At 39.1% G+C, this 25,381-nt stretch overlaps 1 protein-coding gene across 4 annotated transcripts in view; it reads right to left on the bottom strand.

Annotated features, from left to right (window-relative positions):
• PIGG (phosphatidylinositol glycan anchor biosynthesis class G (EMM blood group)) overlaps positions 1–25,381 on the bottom strand; it is a 75,610-nt gene that overhangs the window by 46,747 nt on the left and 3,482 nt on the right. For 3 of the 4 annotated variants that reach the window (XM_082783683.1, XM_082783684.1, XM_082783685.1), the window contains exons 5-9: positions 23,972–24,113; positions 21,261–21,473; positions 14,320–14,537; positions 11,349–11,630; positions 2,033–2,490 (exon numbers count right to left, since the gene is read on the bottom strand). In XM_082783683.1, the coding sequence (XP_082639809.1) occupies positions 2,033–2,490; positions 11,349–11,630; positions 14,320–14,537; positions 21,261–21,473; positions 23,972–24,113 (1,313 nt within the window). Of the gene's footprint in view, positions 1–2,032; positions 2,491–11,348; positions 11,631–14,319; positions 14,538–14,832; positions 14,876–21,260; positions 21,474–23,971; positions 24,114–25,381 lie in introns of those variants that run through there. The other variant, XM_082783686.1, reaches the window with a different exon arrangement.

Below are 25,381 nucleotides of genomic sequence, written 5' to 3'. Positions count from 1 at the left end.
GGCTTTTAAGTCTCCTGCAACACCCTCACAGGCAAACTGATGCAGTAGGGTTGAGATAAGTGGACAGAGAGGTGGACTGAAAACTGGCTCAGCTGCCCAGCTCACAGGCTTCTTCTGATCAGTACCACAAAGTCATTAGTGAGCTGTATGACAGGACAGACCAGCAAGTCTGCACACAATGCAAAACGGGAAGACCTGCTGGGATACCACAAGATGGGTGTGCTGTCACTCACGGGGGGACTCAACACGCTGCAGAAATGGCCTGACAACAAATCCGTGGAGTTCAGCAAAGGCAAATGCCAAATCCTGCGCTTCAGATGGAAGAACCACACAGAGCAGGATGGGCTGGGGGCTGACCAGGCATACAGCATATTTTCAGAGATGGCTCTGAGCATTGTGGTGGACACCAAGTTGTGCCCTTGCAACCAAGACTGTATTCAGCATTTGGGGCTGAATTAGCAAAAATGTTACCAGCAGGTTGAGCAAGGCATTTCTTCCTCTCTGTTCAGTCCTGCGTCCAGTTCTGGGCTTCCCAGTACAAAGAAAGACATGTGCAGTAAAGGACAATAAAAATGATTATGGGATTGGAGAATCTGTCATACAAGGAGAAGCTGAAAACACTGGGACTGTTAAACATCAAGAAGAGAAGGCTCAGCATAGACCTCACCAAACCCAACAGGGGTTAAAGGGTGCTAGAAGATGAATCCAGGCATGTCTTTGTGGTGCCAAACAAAAGCACAAGAGAACAGATCAATACATTCAAGGAAGACAAATGCAGCTTTTCAGCTGCAAGAGTATCAAGTTCTTCTTCCATAGCACTGTGGTATACAAACAGTCCAAGAAAAGGGCTGCCAGTCTGAAGATGTCTGGCCCAGGAAGTTATTGGGCAAATAAATCTTTGGAAAATGTTGAGGATTCATCTTTTAAAAAATTCTCCCAGTCACAACGAATCACAGCTAATGCTGTATTTACAATAGGACTGACTGGTCACATACTGGCTTAGCTCATTATGGAGTTCTCTGTGCTGTGGACTCAGGACTGGGAATATGACATTCCATCCTCAATCCCTCACCTCATCACACGAGGGAAGCATGGTGAAAGCTCTGGTATAGGGCAACTACGGTAATGCAGTGAACTTCCTCATAAGTCATGTCTCTCAGCACTCATGCCTGTCACAGCAATTAGCATTTTATCTGTGAGGCTGCCAATATGTAACCAGTCTCATATTAGTTCATTTACTCATGTCGCTATTAATGAATGATGAATGACATTTCATCAACATGTTGTAAGACACTGGCAAGAAGGATCTTTATCTTACACAGCAAAGCCTCCCCATCTGCTGTCTGTAAAACACTGACTAGTCAGTTGCAAGGTGTTGCTTCTCCATCCAACAGCTGACATACAGAAAACAGTTCAAATATTAAGTACTTTTTATCACTGAACAATGTCTCTAGTTTTTCACAATACTAGAAGGCAGTAAGAGTAAAAGCCTTTCTCAGTGTACTTCAAGTTGTAAGAAATTCCCTTTCTCTGTTTACCATACTACATTTGAAAAATTCCTTCAGTTTTCCACCCACACATGAAATGATTGTGACAGACAAGGAAGAACTTTATGTGCAGCACCTTCTCCAACAACTTCATAAAGTCTGGAATTGAGCAGAACCTTCTGTTTTAAAATTAATGGTTTAATTCTGTTAAGTGATTTTTATTTTCCCAAACCAGCCACTGTTGACTTACACAAGGAAAATATTTACTTTTTGCCTGTGATAAACCTAACGTGTATAATTGACATTAATTAGATAAGTCATGGTGCAGGGCTAAGATTATAATCTATTGATAGTACACAAGGAATTACACTCACATGAAGCAGCTCTGAAAAATTCCTTATGTTGTTTCACTGTTTATGCCATTTGCATGCTTACAGCGCTTTCTGTTGTACAGATTGTATAGAAATGTATACATATTTCACCAAGCAAAACATACATTAATTTATAAATAAGACAGTAAGTATGATAATAAATCAGATACCCACCTTGTCAGCCAGTGCCCAAAGTCTGGCCGATGAGCCCATTGGACTCCTGTCTGATTCAAGGATCGAAGTAGTCGACAGCAAATAAGAATGATCCATGGACTCGCTAAGCTTATCCATTTATCCGATCCCTTAATGAATTCAGCTGAAGATGCAACCTTGTCCAGTTTTGAATTACCTGATGCTGGTACATCTATATTCTTGCAATCAGAGGCTTCCCCGATACCGTCAAAATTTTGTTTCAAACTGATGCCATGCTGAGGGTCACATTCTTTCAGAAGAAAATGGTTTCTACAAAGTTCCTGACACAGTGCCAAACAGAGAGTATTGATAAGAAAATACCAGGTTTGATGTTCCTCTTCTATAAAACTGCTTGCCCCCAAACTCAAAACATGGCCAATTGTTCCAGCCAGCATCAGCACATCTACTTCTGACCAGCTGGAACTGGACACAACTGGATTCTGCAAACAAGAACACAGAACAGTGGTGAAAGTTGTATAAAAACTTCACTTGTTTAAGCATTCAAAGTGTGCTTACGGCAATTTCCTCTCAGGAAACAAAATAAACAGCAAGACAAGTTATTTCCACCTTGACAAATCCTGCGAATTTCTGAAAGGTTCATTTTATGGTAGCCTATTTAGTTAGCATTGCAGTATAATCATACTGTTTAGAATGACATTCTGTTTAAGGTAAGAAACTTCATGCATAATCTCAGCTGAACAGATTCAAATCCCCTACCACCCTGTGACAAAAGGTCTGAAACAAGCTCTCTCCTTGCTGCATATTTGTAGAAGTAAAAAAAAAAAAAAAAAAAAAAAAAAATCTTTCAGAAATCAAACTTGCAATACAAATAATAGGTACTTTTCTAATAGGTTAAATCTGTACTGTCCACAACCCGGTACAGTGACAGCCTTCGTTACTCAAATTAACAGAAGTTACTTGCAGACATTCTGCTGTGCCTCTCATCCTTGCTTAGCCTGAAGTGCATCTGTCAGCACAAAATCCGTTATGAATCTTATCCACCTATTATTTACTCCACATGCTGAGTCTACCTAAAGCCACAAAATTCGTTGTCTGATGCCTCCATTAGTTCGATTTCTCGCTCACAGCAGCTACTCGAAGTGCTCCATTGTCATGGCACGGCTAAAAAGAGAGTGTGAGGGTATGGGGAAGGTGGGATCGTCTGGTTCATTGGTTATCGGGTCAAGGAGCTTTTCTCCTCATGGGGAAGGGGAAGTAACAGGGAAAGCCATAAAGAAAACACACAGAGAGAGGCCCCTGATTAGTAAGCACTAAAGGAGACAGTAAAGAGGACCAAAACTCCTCAGACATTAATTGGTGGGCCATTAAGAAACCACAGCCATACATCCGAAGAGCATCGGCCTGGACTTTGTAACAGATAAGGGGAAATGACAGCATCGGTATTACCAGTGTGAGGGGGCCTGTGGAGCTATGCAGACTGATTAAGAAACACTTCAGGGAAGCAAGAGAGCTGGGGGAGAGGGGCTGCAGAGGAGCAGGCTGGCAGGATGGGGAAGGTAAGGGGAGGAAAGATAAAGGGGGCCAGCCACACACCGGCAGGCGCCAGCCACCACACTGATCCCACTGACAGCCCTGCACCTCATCGCTGCGGCCTACCCTCGCTTGTCAGAGCCCCTGTTCCCTGTCCTTCTGTGCCACTTCACTCCCTGTCCCACATCTGGGGGCTGCAAGGTCTCACGGCAAGCAAGGCCTGCGGCCATAAAGCTGGAGGGCCTCATGTCAGGAGCAAGAGGGTCTGGAGAGCATACGGCTGTATGAGAGGGAGGCCAGAGGGACAGTGACTGGAAGGACCTCCGTGTGTGTATCTTTGCTGAATTTAATCCACTGCGTCATGAGTGTCTACGTTTAATTTGCCACAAAATTCCAAGCCCAACTAAGCGTGAGTAAGAGGAAAACCACAGTAAGAATCAAAGTCTCAGCTGGAAAGTACTCACCTTCCTGAACTGTTTCAATAGCTTATATTAGGAGAATACAGAAACTCACTAATCTGGGAGCAAGGAACACAACAGTGGATATAAACATACTGATAACCGTGAACATCCAGACGCAATTCTGAAGCCTCAGTTGCTCTTAAGACTGACTGAGGGCAACACATGTATTTGTGTTCAATATTCACGTACATACAACATGAAGGGGACAATAGCTACACCTGACCCAAGAGGCTTGTTAACATTACCGTGATTTTGCTTTGAGGAAAACAACTTTTGCAGAATTGAGACTGAATAAGACGTACGAGGTTGAATGCAGAAGGTATAATTAAAGTTATCACCTATTCATATCACCTTCATTTATTGTGCTGTTGAAGAAATACACTAAAGTCACTGCACTTAAGAAACAAAACTAAACAGACAAACAACAAAAAGAGGCTACAATCACTATAATGAAGAAAAAAAAAAAAACACTACAAATTTATCACAGGAATAGTCATTATCTCAAAAACAGCACAAGCTCACAATCTAAACTGATTAACATTTGAAATTTCTTTGGTGCCCTATAAGATTACTCCTTTTTGTTCAGTCCTCTGCTTTGCAAATCAGAAACCATAAACCACATTTTGGAACAAAAAGACCAGGTAGAACTGTAGTCAGTGCAGAGATGAAAGACCATGAAATTCACAAAGACTAAGACATGAAGAGTAAGTAAATCACTGAACTATGGAAAGCTTAAACTCCAATGCTGACCTTAAAGGTTTTGGCTGACACTAAATGGTGACAGAGCGCATAAGCATCATCTGCTTGCAGAGTACAAAGGAATGTGAGATTCTCAACAAATGAGAATACAATACAATTTCTTGTATGTCTTCAAATGTCTTCAATACAATTCATTTGTCTCCTTTATGAGACATAAAATCTACATAAGGATTGCTCTCTTGTATGAGTTGGCTGTCAGCACCGACAGGAAAATAAGTTCATTGGGCTGAACAGTAGGTTCATTAACAGAAAAAATGATGTGTAATCAACAGGGAACATGCAACAACCTCCTAAAAATGGTGGCATTAGTGTGAAACATCCCTGTGTTAGAAGTTCATATTTCATGCCTGCTTGTCTGACTAACAATTCCGGTGAGGATAACAAAATTTACTCCTCCATTCACTTCACAGGGTTAAGTCCAATGGCATTTATCGATAAGCCACATTTCAGACCAGAGTTATTCACTCGAGCAAATCTATGCAAGATGAAAAATTATGCAGCAAATTATAATCTCCTGAGCCTTCATGGTCTAAGAAATACTGAAAATAGCTTCATCAAGGTTTTCTAAATTTACTGGTAATCCCTCATATGAGCTGTGCCATATTAGGAATGTTATCATTACAGTTTTTTTATGCAGCCTGACCTTAGATTACTTGGATTGTTCTTAGTTTTTAGACCTGTTTTACAGGCACAAAACTGTTGATCCTACTCTATTCACCGCTCTGACTTCCTAGCTGCTGAACACCCTCCAGACCTCAAGAACCCAGTAGGCACTCCAGGTACCAGAAACCTGGTAGGACTTGCACCACTGTCTTGACACACAAATTTAGCACAGTATCTTTGGTTTATGAAATTTCTATATGCCAGACTTTAAATTTAAACCTCTAACTTGCCATGCCAGGGTAGCTTTAGTATTTGATATACAAGCAGTAGTAATTAGATAATACAGAAACAGATCTGCTTGCCAGATCTCTGACATCTTTTACTTGTTTGCACAGCTACGAATAAACAAACAATAGAATCTATGTACATTTTCTTCACTTTGAGATAAAACATCCTGCACCTTATCTTCCAAGCCCAATTCCAGTTATGGGCCTTCTGTCCAGTTGAGAGTGAAGCTCTTTTTCACCAAAATTAATCATCCATATTTAATGCCAAAGGAATTATACAATCAACCTGGTCCAGTGTGAGATGTCCCTGCCCATGGCAGGAGGGTTGGAATTAGATGGTCTTTAGGGTCTTTTCCAACCCAAACCATTCCTTGATTCTATGATTTTAACTACAATTTACACTACAATTGTGCACAATGAAGCTTCTCAAAAACTGTATTTGAAAATATTTGGCTTACACCTTCTATTATCAAAAAAACTATTGATTCTGATTTCTCTCAGAAAAAAAAATGCAACTAGTAGTAGTAGTAAATACTGTACTTAAGAACTGGTATGCAATTAGAGCAAAGCTATGAACCAGAAGTTAACATTTTTGAGTATCTTCTGGAAATCATAAAGGGCTGCAGAACTATTTAAAACCTGAAGAGCCATTAAAATAAGGGACTGGTGCTGCTAGAAACATAGTAATCAGAACCTATAAATAACAGTCAGGAAGCAGATGCTAACACTGCCTGCACTGGTCTTCAGAAAATTCATGAACTTGGTAATCAGCTTCTATATACAGTCACAGTAGAAGAAAAAAAAAAAAAAAACAGCATTACAAATGAGAAGCACTTGAAAGAAATCTTTAGATGTGAACGGAAACAATTTAATGAAAAAAAAAAAAAGCTCTGAAGTCATTAAAAGGAGAGCTTATCTTAATTACTTTTAAAATACCTGCATTTTATCATATAGCATAAGCTTAGAGAAGGCTTTTAGATTTTTTTACTGGCAAAAGCCTGATTCAGGATTCTTCTCCTGACATCAGAAAAGCAGGATTTCGGAGCTCTTTCAGATGTGGAGCACATATGCAGACTATGGAGAAGCACTGGTCATGGGCACTTGGATTTAGACATATTTTAGTGTAATAGCTCTCCTAATTTTAACAGCAGGCACTTTAAGATCAACAGAGTATATACAATCAGCTTCTCCCCTGAAGTCTAAGTGTTCTGCTGGAAAAGGGTATAGAAACAGGGACACAACGGTGTGCATATTTTACTGCTTGTGCTTCAATTACCAGTAAATAATCTTTCACACCCACAATGCAGGCAACACCAAACTGTTCTCTGCTCCCTTTCACATTTCCCAGGCTCTATCTTCACATAAGCAGCTACCTGCAAGAAGCCACAACATCCTTCTGCAACAGTCCTTAGACTGGTAAAAATGTAAATCCAGTCCAGGTCACTGCTTTTACACACGTCAGGAATGGAGGCACTACCTAAACGTGCAGCATATTTCAGGCTTGCTCTGGAACTTGAACAGGAACAGCAAAGCTTATTTGACTACAGGATGAGATATGGATCCACCAACCCAGTCTTTTATGGAGTAGGATGAAGATGGTTTGGTGAAAATGGATTCCTACAGGTCTGGATACAAAGTCCTGTCTGCTTTGTAAGACACACTTCAGCTTTCCACATCTTCAAATCTGCCTCAGGTACAGGAATAGAGACGCAGCACTAGAATCAAGAATCCAGTACTTTTCACTTGTACCAACCCCAACTTTTGGAGGGGGTGGTGAGTGAAGGTCTTGGAAACACTGTTGAAAACGTCCTCATTCATGCATTACCAACTTGAAGCAGCTGATCTGATCATCTGCTGGTATGCCCTGACCTCCTAGCTGGGTAAAGCTCCAGAACATATTTCTGATTCATGATGCACCAATTTCATACATTCTCCCTTCTTTCCAGTCCAAGCAGGAAATACTTGAATTGATAACTGTCCCATTACAGCCAAATGGAGATATTTTCTGCATTGTCGTGTCCAAGAGACACGATCTGTTCACTTCCATAAAATGACAGAGGTGTTACTGCCTGTGTAAATATTTTTTTTTCCCCACTTCTTACATTCCAGATGGGTCTCAATTGCTGGTACCAAAGAGGAAAAAACAACACGTTGCTGCTGAAACATCTTTCTTCAAGCAACACGGAACTGGGCTTATAGTGCTACATCAAATGGGGAGAAAGCTCTAACTGCTGTGGTCTCTTGTAAGCAGAACGTGGGGTGCTGCAGACAAATATACAAATATATAAAACTGGGTACGATCACAGAATTATTAGGGTTGGGAAAGCCCTCCAAGATGTCCCAACCATCCCCCTACCACCAGTGTCACCCACTAAACCATGTCCCTAAGCACCACGTCCAACCTGTCCTTGAACACCCCTGGAGACAGTGATGCCACCACCTCCCTGGGCAACCTGTCCCAGTGCCTGACTACTCTTTCTGAGCAGAAATGTCTCCTCATTGCCAACCTGAACCTCCCCTGGCACAACTTGGGGCCATTCCCTCTAGTTCTATATAGGATGTCATTTCTAATCAGTCTATTTTTGCTCAATTTGTTCTCAAAGGCAAACGTGCAGGAAAAGCCGGGGTAGGCAAGGAAAAAAAATGAGATTGAAGAGAGAGAGAAAGACTTCTCACACGTCCTCTCAACTGCATTTCCTAGGCATAGCTGACCAGGTGGAATCATCAGAAATGGCCAACAGTTCATGGTTGTGGAAGTTCCTCGGAATGACTGATTCTAAAAGTGGAACAGCACAGATTATGTGTGTGCTGCTTTTAATGTCTTCCTCGATCGAATTATCTGTGTCCATCAGGGAGGCAGCAATTAAGTCATATCATAAGGAAAGCCATTTCACCCAACTCAAGTTTTGAACACTAGGAGACATTTTGCAATTGCTGCTGTGATCACTGTTAGAGTAGATGTATTAGCAATACATAAGCCACCTGCAGGAAGTTGTTTACACCAGCAGCTGCCTCTCACCAGCAAGGATGTAAATGTGCCAAGAACAGGTGGGAATGAAACCCTTGGACTCAGGCCAAACAAAAAAGGCAGACCCATACCTGTAAAATAATATATGGTAACAGCCTGTTCTTAATTTAACAAACAAACAAACAAAAAACAAGCAACAATTAATGCTGGGGGAGCAAAAAAGGCTGAAGCTCTAACTTTTGCTCCTGATTTACTGAAGCACAGCCACAACTTGGGGAGACCCAAAAAATCTGGACCAAAGCCCACTCAAAGGAGGACTCAATGAGCTCCCTGAAGCTTCCTGGGCAAGAGCAGGTACCAAAAGGCCAACATACGTGGAAGATCTGCACTATATTCACATACTCTTTCTTTGATCAACTCAGTGTGTTGCTAGTTCTGGCACCCGAATTTGGGAGCATGAAGCTGGAGGGCTCTCTCTGGTGTCGGGTCTGCAGTTCATGAGTGCTTGACCCTTAAGGTCAGCTTCATCTCACAAGCAATGAATAAATAAATAATTACAACAAAATGAATCAAAATGACAGAATGACAAAGGGACAGGAGCTGCCCTGCTATTAAAGAGTTAAAAGGCTTTCCCTGAGGAAATACTGAACAAAAACTTTGAAACACATCTTAAGCAGTGGCTGGTTTATAACAACTTTGCATGGTACTTCCAGCCCACACGCTGTAATGTTGAGTATGAAGGAAGGGTACACTGAGTGTGAAGGAAGGAATATGCACAAAAATCAGAAAAGACAGAAGGTCTCCAGGCATCTGTGCTGAAGGCACAGGCAGAGAGCAAGCCTCCATGTAGCTTATCACTTTAAAGTCAGGAACATGATGCTTTGCATCACCTCCTGTTCTACAGAGGCTTCAAGCTCCGATCTTAGACATGCAAGGAAAGTATCTACTCATTTTCTCGACTGACCTCATGGATAGGTGTAATAGTCAGAAGTGCAGTACTTATGTTTGAAGGCTAGTCTTTTATCTTTAATGAGACTAAAGATAAGTGCCCATTAATGCCCATTACTCCTACAGTGGTGGGTGTCACAAAGGATTAACTCATCTCTTGGCATGTAAGGAAGATTTCAGGTCAAAAACAAACCGAGTTGCTCTGAGACTATCATTCCAGAGGGCAAAGCTAAAAGCCACTGTCATCATTCTCAACCCAAGTGAAGTAGAATTGTCTGTAAATTTGATGTAGGTCTAGATGGTCACCACTTACTGTTGTTAAAATTAGAAAAAAAGTATTAAGATGAAAAATGAGCTTGTTTCCCACAGTTGCTTGGTTTTTTCTTTACTGTGTGATTATTTTTTTTTTTACTGTTTATTTACTCTTTGCTTTAATATATTTTGTACTATATTCCTTTGTTTACTGTATTCCTTTGTTGCTATTTACTTGCATAGCAAGTAAATCTTAAGATTCTACTCAAAACACTGCATCACTAATTATGATTTCAAGGCCATATTCTTTTACTTTCTACAAAGAGGAATTTCTACCTCGTTTACACTGAAACAAATAAAGGCTGTAAGTAGTACAACTCAGAAAAGGCTGAAGTGAACTGAGTCCACTGAGAGACCAACGCATCCCTAAGTACTAACTAGCTTTAACAAACTGTACAATTCAGCAGATCTGTCCTTTCACGTTGATTAATTTTTCTTTCTTCTTTCATTTGCCCTTAAAAATAATCCACAATAGCACCATTAGGTTTTGTAACAAAACATTACGTCTAGTTTGACACAAAAATTTTCAGTACCAAAAGCAAACTGTGATCTACACTTAGAAAGCCTGTTCTGCTAGCAGTTATGCTTGAGATGAAACTTCTTTCCCTGATATCATTAAGCAAAAGTGATAGCTGACTTCTTACTCTGCTTTAGCCTAAGTGATCAACATACACGTGTAAATCTTATGTTACCAATAAATATAAGTATGAAACAACAAGATCTATTCAAACTCCTTTTTGAATCATTTTTAATACACTAGAATGAACTGCACCAAGGAAAACTGAATTGGGGTTAGCAGCCTTTGGGAGAAAATGGTATTACTTTTAGCACAAGGCTTCTCTCAGAAAAACAGTATTTCCAGGAAGGAATGACACAAATTGAGAAACTACAGAGACAAAATGATAAAGTATAACTGGTATAGCTTTAATAATAAACATTAGCAGCCTTACTCAAAATAATTTAAATATTATTAAGCTCAGGAATTCCAGTATATAGTTCCACTGACTGAAATGTTAACCTCTGCTCAGTAGTGACTTTTCTCAATTCTATTGAGCAGAGCAGTTATTACATAGCTCTGCAAGGCAAAAAGTCTGCTTTTTAGCTTGAAAAAGTGTTATTGCAAAAATATCATACATCTTGCATTAATTGCAGCTGTGAAACATCACTGTGTAACAGCATAAAATTAGTACACGGAACTGTTTCTGACCTCATAAATTCAACTGTAAAATAATGTACACTAATTAGAACATTTCTTAAAGTAATTTGAAAATAAGCACTCCTATGATTTTCTTTACAGGAATCTGTTACTGTGCCACAATGAACAAACCGCATTTCAACACTAAATTATACTAATTACATTACAAATTACAGTTCCTTTAAGGACACACACAAAACCTCCACAAAACTTTATTAGAAAGCATGCCATGAAGAGCAAAACATTTTGAACCATAACTAATGCACGGTCTCACCTTCACTGGAAGTCTGGAATTCTCAAGGATCTTTCCAATGGCAGATAAAATACCACACATGAGTGCAGAAATCAGCATCATCACTCCAAGTGCTGTTAACCAGGACATGCTGCAGAAATAGCATAAATTTTCTGCTGATGTGCACACAATGACATGAACCGCACACAGCACCAGACACATCAAGTAAAAGAGCAGAGAGAAGACTGAAGGGGAGAGGGGCACTTCAAATTCTGCCCGGCTGCTCAGAGCTTTTGGAACGCTGAGCAAAAGCAGAAGCAGAACCTAGGGAAAAAAAATAAAACAGAGAATTAACACATAAAGAACCAGCATTAGCTAAAGCATGCAGTAAGAATTCACACAAAAATCATACCAGTGTCATCCATGTCACTCTGTTATGATCTAGTATGATCGCTTGATCTAAAAAGCACTGTGCAACAATATACTGGATGGTTTGACTTGCCTAAGTTATCACCATATAAAGCGGACAAACAAAGATTGTATTTTCATTTATTGATTTAAGGGCTTGGATGCATGATTTATGGGGGTTTAATATATTACCACGTGCCTCCTGACCTGCTTTGACTGACCACCTGCCTGATCTTGATTCACTGTAAGAGTTTTAATAACTCTCTACAAAATTGTTTTAACTCTCAATACTGAAATAGCTCCTAAACAAACAAATTTGACTCATTTATAACTCATAAATAAAAAGTTAAATGCGCGTTCTACCAAAGGCCATTTATCTTACAAGTTATAGATTTCTTGCTGAGTTAAATAGTTTCCTAAGCCAGGGAGAGTTCTCATGCTATCACGGAAGTATATGCTGTTTTTCAAGCTTACAAATTCTGGTATTTATTTTTGTCCCTCTCCTTGTCCTAATTTGATTTACCAGCTTCACTTCTGCTTTGCTATAATCTGCACACAGACGAGGCAGAATGTCAGATTTCCTCTCAGGTAACTGTAGCAGTGGAATTAATTTGAGTAATTTCTGCTACCCATGAACAAGTAAAGAAAAATTCAGCCACATGCTAAGACATTTTGCAAAAGACACAAATGGACTAAACAGAGCTCAGTATGCTTGTTGTAGGGCATGATTAAAACAAATTTTTAGAAAGCAGTTATATCAGAGCACTGCCAACCTATAATCTTTCACTTGTGAAGACCGGTATCTAAAACTTACCCATCCATACAGCAAGATATAGTAAAATAGATCAAACTAATTGCAATGCATTGCAGCAGTCCATTCTTATTCATATTGTACCTTTCACAACTCACTTGGTTATGAAAGCATGAGGTTTCACATTACCATACTGGCTCATTTTTACTGTTTAACACAGGACTTAGAACAAAGCATTCATGATACTAAAATGCTCAAATCGTAGTTACCTATAAATCTAAATTTAACTCACTGAGCAAATACAGTTATTAGTTCACGTTCCAGAGGTATTCTCCTCACAGAATGAACAGCATTTATAGAATCACGTAGCTTGTAGTCACCTGTGAGATTCCCTGCCTTTCCTTCTATGGTTGTGGGTGGAAAATACATGTAAAACTAAACAATTTTAGAAAGCAAGGCAGTTTCTTGAGTGTTGCACTGGGAAAAAAAATGCAGACATTTTGTACTGTCTTCCAGTGACACTAGTGCAAGCTCTTGTTAACCACACTTTCATAGCTAATTAGTAGCTGCGTATTTCTATCGATAAAGGCCCATTGACTAAAACACCTGAGGTCTGTTTTGTTGAAAAAGTACCAGCAACTGCATTCCCCAAAAAAAAAAAAAAAAAAGAATTCCAGTGCTTTGGGTACAAACCATCAGGAGTTTGAATCCTTAGGTTCCCAAAGAAAAGGAACAAGACTATAAGCACTTCAGTTTTAACGTGGGCACTGTCCATCTCCAGATTTGCTATCCGTAGATTGGCAGCAGAACCCACCATCTCGCCTCCTACAGGGACTGCGGAACTGACTCCTGAGAAGTGGTCAGCAGAATGATAAAGCACACCAAGCAGTCCATCAGAAAGCCATTTCCAGTGTGTTCCGTACACAGAGCACAAGGCATGCAAGATGAGGCCTTGCATGCAGCCCACAAGGCCTGAGGAGACTCAAGCTGCTCATCTGATCCATTCCAGACACTGAACAGAACCACAGGTACAGCTATTACATAGCCTTGTAGGTAGACAGCACTGCTCACAGGCTAGGACTAAATCAAGACAGCAGTGGGCATTTCCATCCTAGGGAACAATGCTTATTCTCACAAAAGTTGACAGTGATGTTACCTAAAAGGTAGGTGCGCGTTTCTGTATATAAAGTTCAGTGTGCAGGCATGGTATCCCCTCAGCATTCTTCCCAAAGCATTACCACTAAGGTATCTGATATTTCCAACACTTGAGATTTCCCCAAAATATCAATTGCAAATAACCACTTAAAATTCCAGACGTGGGATATCTTATCTTTATTCCTACATGTGATAGGGAATGGTGACCCAGCACCTTTCAGCAAGTACCTATTTTGGGGCTCTACGCCTATCAGTACAAAGAATAATTCTTGGAATGGTAAAAAAAAAAAAAAAAAAAAACAGCCACACAGGGTCTTCTTATTCTAAATAGCTGTAATTGTTAGATAAAGAGGAAAAAACAGGAATTTACTTGCAGATGCTTTCTGGTTTTGCTTTAATGCAGGAAGTCTCCTTAAAAAGTAGGAAGATAACTGATATGGGAGTAATTTAGGTTGTTGTAGCACATCTACATATTTACTGCACCTATTTACACCAAAACATAACCACCTTATATCAAAAGCTCTGTTGAATAATTTTAAACGCTAAGTTATTCTTTAAAAAGAATATTATGCTCATTCTTCAAATACAGTCAGCAAACCGCAGAAGAGTTAACTCTGAAGAGTATACACTAAGTAGTCAAAAAATAGGAACCTTCATGTCTTGCACTTAGCTTCTTTCCCGGAAGATGTATTTTCATACCTCCATAACAATAACAGTCCCCACCATCATCGAATACATGTCATATTGTGCCACTTGTTTGCTTAGGGAAGCACTCAAAGTCTTCAGGGCCTCCAAATATTGCTTCAGGACCTTTTTGCCAAGATTCATGAGTATTTCTGAATTATTCCCCTCTAAGTACAGTTTGATCCAGTTACCATGGGACTTCTCTGCTATCTTAAATTGCTCATATCCAGGATCTAATGGGAAAAAAAGAAAAAGAAAAAAAAAAAACAAAAACAAAAAAACACAGGTAAGAGGATCCATGAATAAAGGAGGATAATAGGAAACCTAATCATACTTTTGTATATTCTTGTATGATCTGAAGAAAACTTGCTACAGGAGTTTAAACTTCTTTCATGCACAGAAAGTTACATTATCTTCCTGCAGCAAGGCCATAATGAGACAGTTACTCAGAATAAAACCAATTAATCCCTAATCAGATGGAATGTCAAGGCCTCTAAATGTGACAAATGTATTAAAATAGCCATTTACTTTTAAAAAAGGTTTCCAGAACAAACATATCCAATTGCTTTAGATCCTGAAAAAGGCATGTTTCCCACTGGAGCCACTCATTATCCAGACTGTGTTGCACAGGCCAAGTGAGAAATCACCAAACTGCTGACCTCTGGAGAAAATATCAAAGGACACACACACAACATATTAGGAGCCCTGATTTTGCTACAAAGATAATGAGAATCAGGTGGTAACACCAACAGAAACACAAAATAAGCCAAATTTTGAAACAGTAATAGAAAAGTTAACAGCTGAAGTGCGCAGTTTGTCTTCAGGCATTTGCATTACAGAGCTGGTGCAAAGCAATGCTCTCCAGTGAAATTCAGTATTTTGGCTACATTGGAAGGGTTGACTGCAGTCAAACCTGGTAAAAATAAAAAAAAAATAAAATAAAATAAAATAAAATAAAGGGAAAACCTGATGTCCACCAACCTACAGAAGCAAGAGGCTTGCAGTTAGGTGATTCCATAATGTCCTATCCACATCTAAAGGAATTCTGACCACAAGAAAAACCTAGTGGGAGGGTTAGGTGGAGGGGAGTGGCGACACAACTCCTACTTTACAAAGTTTGACAAAGGTTGGGTTTGGAGGGACAACGATACAAGACAATTCAAAGGATACAGAAGAGGACTCTACAATTTTTCTCTTCTAATGTTGATTTTGTCAACTTTCCCTTTAGCTAAACATTAACGCAAAAAGCTGCAGCATACAAAAGAATGAGCCTTAGCATTTTCACTTCCCAAAAAGATTGACTCAGCTATGACAATAACCAGATTGTGCAGGCATACACAGAAGAGACATCAATTTGTGGAAAAAAAATAATAATTTATCTTTATAAGCATAAAGGTTAAAAAAATAAATAAATTCTGCCAAAATCATTATTTTGTGTTGTACATCCACTTGATGAGTATTCTATTCACTTCATATAAGTTTAATTTCAAGAGCATGTATTAGCAACACAGCAAATTAGATCAGTTGCTGTGTTTTATTGTAAATGTTGACAGCGGTATTGTTTCTAAAAGCACTTAAAAGCATGCTTTCCTTTTTCATTTTATAGGTGCATCATCCCATACTCCAATATGCCATGTGGTATTTAAAAATCAGTCACTGAGTAGAGTATGTAATCACAACATAAACTCCATCAACAACAAAGGGAACTTCTGTTTTACTGGACATTATGCTGTGTGAGCATTCACATGCATCTGTATTTTTTGCTAGAAATAAATGTTTAGTTTCCTTTTACATCAATAACTGTCATAAAATATCCCAAGTTGGAAGGGATCCGAGGATCAAGGACAAGGATCACTGAGTCCAAATTACAACTCCACACAGGATACTTATTATTTCCATGCCATTTCACTCTACAGTTAATAACTTAAGGGTAAAATGGCCAACTTGGAAATTGTTATATAAAAACATCACCCTCTTATCTCAAAATCCTTAACTTCTTAGCTAAAAGTAGGGCAAAAGATTTGCTGTGTAGTTCCAGAAGCCAAGAGTGAAAGCAGTGACTGAAATGAGTTTGGTGTCACAAAAACTTAAATTACAGCTAGTTTTTACTCCTGATAGATCAACAATGGATCAGATTTGGTAGAAACCATTATGCTGTTTGTGAGACCTTTTCAGCAAAGCAAGATGTACATTATTAAATTCAGACACATTTTTCATTTTACTTCAAGTAAGTGAAGGTGAATGCAGCATTTCTGCTCACAATTCTTGTTATGAAGGAATTGTGTTTAAGGTTTGTAAGTCTCTTATCACTACAAAACAGTGATCTGCTACAGGCTGAATCAACATGAGAATTTCACAAAGTAATGTTTAACTCAGAATGTCATCTTCTCTTCCACAACTTCTAATATATTGACACATGTTTTAGTGTGGCTTTTGGTAGTATCCTTCTGGACAGATTGCTCTATGGTGAGATGAACAGGTGCACATTACGCTGGGTGATAAACTGGCTGTGTCAGGAGAGGTTCAGAGCAGGCATTAGGAAGCAATTCTGTACCGTGAGGGTGGGCAGACACTGGAACAGGCTTCCTAAAGAGGTGGTTGGAGCCCCATGCCTGTTGGTCAGGCAGCTGGGCCTGGTGATCTCTGATCCTATTATGCAGGAGGCTTACAGGTATTGGTGGTGAGTACAATTCAACCACCAGCAAGCACTTGTGCATCGGAACAGCTGCCAGTGTGCAACTGAGACTTTCCTACCATTCACTGCTCTTGAACAGTGGATTCCCTAGGAAGTTCCTCATCCAGTTTAAGAAATGCAAACAACTCTTATTTCAAATAAAAAAGTTAAATATTCATACCTCTGAGGAAATCCAGAAATCCAGAAAGGATCATCTAAAATGAGCTTTAATTAAACTGAGATTTGACATAACGCTATTTTATTACACAGAACATTGAAACTTGTTCAAGTTGTATTTTGAAATCTAAATAAATTCTTCCTACATCTTGTTCCTGCTTCAATCCCTTTTCATGATTTTTGCCACATCTCCCTCTTTCTTCCTTTTAGCATTTTTTCCCCCATCACATTTACCTCTCTCCATGCTACTGCCCACCAAACACATTCTATCTGTGTTGCAAAAGATAAGTGTTTTAGTCAAACTGCGTTTACATTTTTGAAATACATTAAGGGAATGATACCAAAAACTTGCAGAAAGAAGTGAAGGACTGGGAACTTTTCTCTGAGAACTCCAAAGTCTTCAATGGCACATCTGTATGCAGTAAGTATAAAACCAGGCAGGCCATGGACACTGTTGAATAAATGTTTTGGTAACTGGTGGATAACATTTGCAGGTCAGCCTTGCATGGCATACACACAAGAGAAGCTAAACTTGAGGCCAAATCCAAAGCAAGTTTGCCCTTGCACAGGTTTCCCAAAGCAACAGGAATGGATTGCTTGCACAGAATTATACCAGCATTTTCTGTCTCAGCCTTCTTCCAACGCTATCGCAGCAAATGGCTCTGCTTCCCAAGCATGTGGTTCATAACAGTTTCATTTAGTTACAATCACTAGCATCGATCATCCAAAAAAAACACTGATAAATATACAAAAGGAATGTATCATGTAGAAGTTACTTCTCCAGTTTCAGTATATAAATCTCTCAGAAATACTGAATTATTCCGCTCAATACATACTCCTAGTGCAAGTTCAGTATTCCACACTAATAAGTGGACGGTCATTTTAGTAACATCTAGCTTGTACTCAAAAAGTGTCAAAAAAGTGTCTTTTACAGAAACAAGTCTAGTTCATCATTCAGATGAATGTTCTGAAGTTCAGAATAGGAAGGAAGCAGTACTAGCTAACTACAGATGACTGCCTTACAGTGAGGTATGAACACACTAAGAAACCCAAAGTGCTTTTCTAGGTGCAGTGAGAACAATGAATCACTGGAACAACCTCACCTAAGATGTGGTAGAATCCCAGTCACTGGAGGTTTTCAAGACGTGATTGGACATGTAAGCTCCTTTTTCCCATGACAGATTGGGCCTGGTAATATTTTGAGGACACTTTCAACCTTCAGCCAGTCAGCACACAACCTGTGCTGCTGCATGGGGTTACTTATCTCTAACTTTCCTCTTTGCCAAACCTCACGCGGTTCCTCTCAGCCCATTTCTCCAGTCTGTTTTAATGGCATCAAGCCCACCTGGTATATTATTCTCCTAGTTCTGTACCATCCTCAATCTTGCTGAGGGGCGTGCTCTTGCATCCTCCAGGTCATTAATGAAGATGTTGAACAGCACTGGCCCCCTGGGGCCCACCACCAGGGACTTGCACCAGCTGGGCTTTGTCACTGATCACAACCCCCGTGCCTGGCAGTTCGGCCACATCTCAGTCCGTTGCATTTACCAGTCATTTAGCTAATCTACACTGTATCAGTTTGTCTTTGAGTGTGTTTTGGGAGACAAACACATTAGCAAGGCTTTTGACAAGCTGAAGAACATGCGATTCTCTCCATTCTTCCACTAAGCCAGCCAACTTGTTGTAGAAAGAAGGCTGTCAGGTAGACGAAGTATGATTTGCACTTCATAAATCCATGCTGACCACTCCCAATCACCTTCTTATCCTCCATAAATCTGGAAATGTCTTCCAATAATATTTGCTCCAGCATTTTCCCTAGGATCAAGGTAAAGCTGACTAGCTTGTAGTTCCCTGAATTCTCCTGCTCGTCCTTCCTAAACACAGGAATGACATTTGCTTTATTCCAGTCTTCAGGAACCTCCCCTTATCACCAAAGCCTGTCAAAGATTTTCAAGAATGTTTTTCAATGACATTGCCTGGTTCCCTCAGCACTTGTGGCTGCATCTCATCAGGCCCCACAGACTTTTATATATTCAGTTTGTTTAAATGTTTACTACCTTGGTTCTCTTCTCCTAAAGGTAAGTTTGCCTTGCTCCATGCTTTTTCATAGGTCTCAGAAGCTTAGCATTCCTGAAGCCTGGTCTTACTAGTAAAGGCTGAGGCAAAAAAGGCATTGACTACCTCAGCCTTTTCCACAGCCTTTATCATCAGGTCCACTAGCCACCAAGCACCAGGCCCACATTTTCTCAGGTCTTTATTTTGCTACTAATGTACCCGTGGAAGCACTCATTGCTTCCCTCTCCAATAGACTCCAAAGAGGCAAATCTCCAATAGACTCCAAATCTGACATTCCTAATCTCACCCCTGCATAATGAGACAATGTGTATGATGCTACCCAACCCTCCTGCTTCTTGTGTGTTTCTTTTTCATATCTAAGTTTCACATCTATCCACATGTGCCTCCTGCCACCTCTGTTTGATTTGCTCCATGTGGATATTTCCTCCAGATGGTAGTGACATTGCTTTTCAGCTTGGAGGAGGTGATCCTTGAAGGAAAAAAAAAGTATTAACCAGAGCTTCTGAAGCCTTCTTCTCTGTCTGTGGTACACATGAGGTTTCCTCAAGTTTCTGAAGATCTCTTCTACTTCTTCCCAACGAGACTGTCCATAATAACATAGCCCATGTCCATCTGTCCATTAATCCTGTTCCATTGGTTCTCAACGAGCTAATCATCTATTCCTAGGCAGAACTCCATTTGCTGCAGTTTATCCATGCTTATGAACTACAGGCAACAGTCACTGACTTTGTGACTTTTCCTTTAATATTTTTTAGGTCCTGAAGTATCCACAACAACAAAACTTAACACTAAACAAACAGCAAGGCATCTCTTTTCCCTGCCAGTCCTAATGGTCCTAAGCAAAGCTTCCTATGGTATATATTAAGCTACAGCCTTACACATCCAGGACCCTGTAAGAACAGCCCCTAAGAAGTGTACAGCACACCCTATTCACCCTAAGACCACATAAAAAGGACTTGGATCTAATTCCATGTTACTGACACTCTATTACTGGAAGGAGAGGACGTCGTCATGGGCGCTTTTCAGTAGAGTATTAACTTCAGTAGAGTATTAATTGTTGCTTCACAGTCACAAGCAAGTAGCATTATATTCTTCGCATTTTCATCTTAAGGTATTTCATCTTCACTTCTCAAATGAAAGCTACAAGTTGAAATAAACCTGTTGCTGGACAAAAATATAGATGATAAAAAACAGAAGCTCCAGTCTCCTTCACCGGCTCTTGCAGAAATAGATGGAGCTCTGTGTCAGAATTTTTGATTCTGAACCCCACCAACATGGTGAGTTTCCCCATTTGAGCCATTCACAGAGGCAAAAGTATGGGAACAGGGGGAGCACGTGTCCTAATATTAACACTTCACTACCATTGGCAGTACTTGTTTTGTCAGACACCCAGTTGGGGTTTAACTATGATTAGAAGCTGTAATGTAGATCAAGAATGAATTACCTTTCAACAATGGTCATCTTGCTGAACTTAATATTGTTTTCTACTTTAAGTACTCATAGCTGTAACAACACAGCTTTACATTCCTTATATTAGCAATTTTGCAGTTAACTATGTTCTGACTCCAAGCAAATTTACACAGAAGAACTGGAAAGAAACTCATACTAAATTATATCCCAGCATTACTTCAGGCATATTTTCTAAACCTGAAAATTCTTTCCATTGTGTTTTTCTTTCAAACAGTGCTCAGGATCAGTGCCTTATGTTGGATACCTCACAAATAGCACATATGAAAAAAATGAGATTTAACTATACTGGCAGTTTTACTTTAATCTTACTCCATCACTATTTCTGCTCTTTTATCTACTAGTAAGAGTACTGGCCATTAAAAAACTTTATTCAAAAGCAGTGTGCCAGAGTAGATACTAAAGAGTGAACTCAGCACAATTCCTCTGAATACTGCTCTCAATTAAATAGCTAATTTGAATATTATACTCTTGAACTCAAAAGCTCAAACTGTGTTATAAATAATATCATATTATAAGGTAAACATACTCTTGTAAATTGTTTTTTTTTAAGATGATTTACCTTTTTCATAGGCAGGTGTGTTTTCTTCCAGCAGCCTGCTAAGCTGGAATCCATTCAAGTGCAAGAAACGTAGTTGTTCCCTCATTGTCTTGCCTCCTACAACTGGCAATATAAGGGTCCCAACGCTGTTTCTTGAAATGGGTAGACCAAGACCTACTGCCAGTGTACTAGCCAAATCAGTTTGTTGTACAAGTTCAGGTTGTGTTAGAGGACCTACAACCAACAAGATAATAAAAAAGAAAGGAAAAAGCATTTCAATTACAGGCCCTTACTATTTCTATAGCAAGAGAGACATTTTTTTAATTTAAAAATATGTTCACTGCCATTAGATCAACTAGTTCAAGTGATCTACGGAGTGTTCTTTGTTGTAAAACCGAAACTTACTCAATTCTCAGCAAGTACCACTCTTCAATGTAAGCAATTACTGTTAACACAATATGAACGTTATACAAGTACAAATATTGGAAGAGATCGTCCAGGAGACCACCTTAATAATATCAAGTTGTAGTTTATATCCTGAGAGGGTTTGATAGCTTTTATATTAGAATGAATAGAAAATACTACAGTAGGCTGTTTTTTTCCATGAATGAAGTATGAGAATCTAAAATAATGCTTGCAGCATTCTAGAAGCTTTTTGATATAGTTAAATCTCCACCAGGCTGCTAGGCAAACAGAATCAGAGGTCAGGTAAAGGAATGTTGAGGCCCAAATCCTGGAGATCCAGGCAGGCAAACCGTGTGATTTTAAAATGTTCTGTGCAGGATCCCATTACAGAATCACAGAGTCATCTAGGTTACCTGACTGCTGTTTTCAGGATTAGCCTCCAGTTTCACAGACTTCTACCTATCCACGTGAGATATTTCACTAATGTATGCAAACATTTAAGATTGCAACGACAATTGTTGATTCCTGTGCCTTACTAGTTACATAACACGTTTTCTACTCTGTGTTTATGTAGTTCTCTTTGCAAATCTAGGCATTAAGTGTTTTGATTTAAGTACGTGGAAAAAAAATGATATACAGCATTTATTACTCTCAAGGCCCCCTTTAAGAGCATTAGAACTTCATCTCTCATTTCTCATCTAGTTGTAATTAATCCCATCCTTGTTTAGAATGCCATCTATAATCCCTAAATACTCTTTGCATGAGTGCCTGTACATCTGCAATTTTCAGATTTCATCTTTAAGGGCAAGTTTTTAACTGGTCAAAAAAACCCAACTAACAACTACATTTAGTCAACCATGGGTGACATCTCTGTAGAAGGCTATGCAAGTAATAGTCTGACCACATATTAAATATGAAAACCCATGGGATTACCATTTTGAGGTCTACCATATTAATGACAATACATTTTGTTTACAGTAGGATCATAAGAAGCAATCACTAGAATTTTGACTGCTACAGCAATAAGAAGCAACCTGCTGAGTATTTACATGGTTATCATTACAAATCACAGACTTGATCTCAAAAAAAAACAGTTGACTAGGTATTTTTCATTATATTGTAAAAAACTGCATGTTCAGATTAACCACCACAGAACCCCATACAATTGACTAAGAGTTTCCATTCACAGAATCAACGCTCTCCTGGCCTGGTTGTCAACACATACCTGTGACATTTATAAAGCAAAAGCTTATCTGAGAGCTCCAGTAAGCTCTTGACTTTGTTTTGTTTTTGTATCTGAGGAGTTCAAGGACTCCTCAAGCAATCCTTTCTATTCCAGATGGACATAGTTTCACAAATGATAGAAAGATAAGTGTACTTTCACTGTGCTGCTGGAACATCCAGCAAAATAAGCAAGGCAAGGTTCAGCAAGCAGGAAAACAGATGGAAATGGGCAAGAGGCAGAAAGGCAGAGGAAGTATTATTTTCAAGAAAACGTTCACTCCTATAACTACATTCCACTGATTCATTCAGTCAAGGAGTTTATTTAAGCCAGATGCTGTAAGCTAGGCTACAGGTTGTGCTAGACACACCAATCCCTTATTTCCTCTTACCTTAAGCTATATTATACAAGTAGAAAATGAGCTTCAGAAGAAGACAACCTCACATTAATGATTTAAAATGAACTGTCTGGCCAATACAGTAAATATACTTGTGCTCCATGTTCTTTCCTTAGATGCTTATTAATCAATGGTCCTGTTTTCTCTGCTTCATCTCTCTTCCTTTCATAAGAGCAATCCTTCCTTTTTCCTGTTATTCTCAGCATAAGAAATTGGCATTTATTCTTCACTCCTGGACATCTGAGAGGGAAGAATGGAGGCCAGGGAAATATTCTGACCAAGACAGGCAAAGCTTAAAACTCACTTCAAACAACATTTCAGTTCTAGTCTAATCCATTTACCAGAATACAGATCATGACATGATTCTGACAAGAAGATATCTCATTAGCTCTGAACACTCAAGTAAGACAGTTCTGCAAAGGTTGTAATCTGAAAAATACCTAGTTCTGTCTGTGGTTACACAGTCAAAGCTGCAGTTTCAGCATGACACAGATGCAAACTCCAGCTAAACACAGAGGTCACACAGAACATGTGGTATCTTGCCAGATACACGTACAATGAACCGTGAGCTAAATTCTAGCACCACCAGGGTGATAGCACAAGACAACCACAGCACTTTTCAGGAAAAAAAAAATCTAGAGCTAATATAAATTAAACATGAAAATGTGTTCTAAAAAGTTCAGTTAACCAAGGTTTTTTGATCCTTACCACTTCTCTTTTCAAAAGCAGAGCTGATAAACAGCAGTGGTGTGTGCACTTCACCCTCTGAAGAACCACCATGACTACCTGTTTCAGACATCCCATGATCCCCACAAACAACCAGCAAACTCGGCAGAGAAGCCTCTCCTTCCTGTAAATCACAGAAATTTAAGTTACTGTAAGAAGAGTATGTATATACATAATGCCCTGTTATCTTTATCCATTTCATGCATAAATATTTGTTGAAATGAATTCAGTTTTCAAGATTGGATCACAACACACAGAGCAGATTACCAGAGATGCCCACAGCTAAATGTTATGCAGCAATACTTGCTTTTAAAACTTAAGGCATACGTATGTGTCATTATATAACAAACACTACAAAGAAGCTTCCTAAAATAAAAACAAAAACACAACCCATTTACAGAGTCAGAAGAATTTGTCTGATAGATTAAACAAAGGTTCTCATACTCTGTGAAAAAAACAGGAGCACAGGAGCAGTAGCACTGACAGAGAAGTTTGTTTTCCCCAGCTGAAGAGTGTCTTCAGCTTTATTGAGATTTCAATAAAATATAAAATATTAAAATATTAATTTGATAAACCTATTTTATAAATCTTACAATAAGCAATGGGTTAAAGAATATTTGAGCAGGGTCAAAGAAAATAAGCTACATTAGTAAAACAAAAAGAAAACTCATTATATGTTTCCATTTTAGACTGTGAGTTTTAAACTCAAACATGGTCTAGAGAAAAGAAAGAATAAAGTTAAATTTGCATTTCTTCCCCAATCTTTCAAGTGTCTTTGAAGTAGAAAACTGATGTGACTTATGTCAAATCATGTCTGTATTTCTGAAGACAAACAGAAGCATAAGTGAGGCCTGTTCAACAGCTCTGAGGTAACAAATCAAAGACCACAGGAAATAAATGTTGTCATTCCGTAACAAAGTCATTAGTGATTACCAGTACCTGTTACACACAAATGAAAAGTGCCTTCATTCTTTCCATATTGTAGAACTAATATAAAGCCTTGCACATGTTGGCAAAAGAGTAACACACGGGCAAACAGTGCCAAAACCACCACACTACACATGAGATTTTAACCTCCGCAATCAGGAATTTAACCTCCCCTTTAGTTTGACACTATTCTCTTGTCTGAAGAGACAAGTGAAATTTTAAGCGTAGCTATTCTGAATTGCAGATGCCTAAAACAAACGAACAAACAAAACTTCAGACCACTTGGAGTTAGGTTATGGTATTTCAACATCCAGGGTATTTAGGTAGGAGACATCCTGTATCTCCAACTCTAAAAAGAGATTCGGATTTGGTAATGTAATGTGCTATGTTTAGTATACAAAGAAATGCTGTCTACTACCTCCAGTTCTACTTGATACTTTTCAGCATCTGAGAATTAATCATACC

Source organism: Aythya marila (genome assembly GCF_965140915.1).
Source record: "Aythya marila genome assembly, chromosome: Z".
Classification (NCBI taxonomy): domain Eukaryota; kingdom Metazoa; phylum Chordata; class Aves; order Anseriformes; family Anatidae; genus Aythya; species Aythya marila.
Note: the sequence above shows the minus strand (reverse complement) of the source record. Positions and strands in the feature narration are given on the sequence as shown.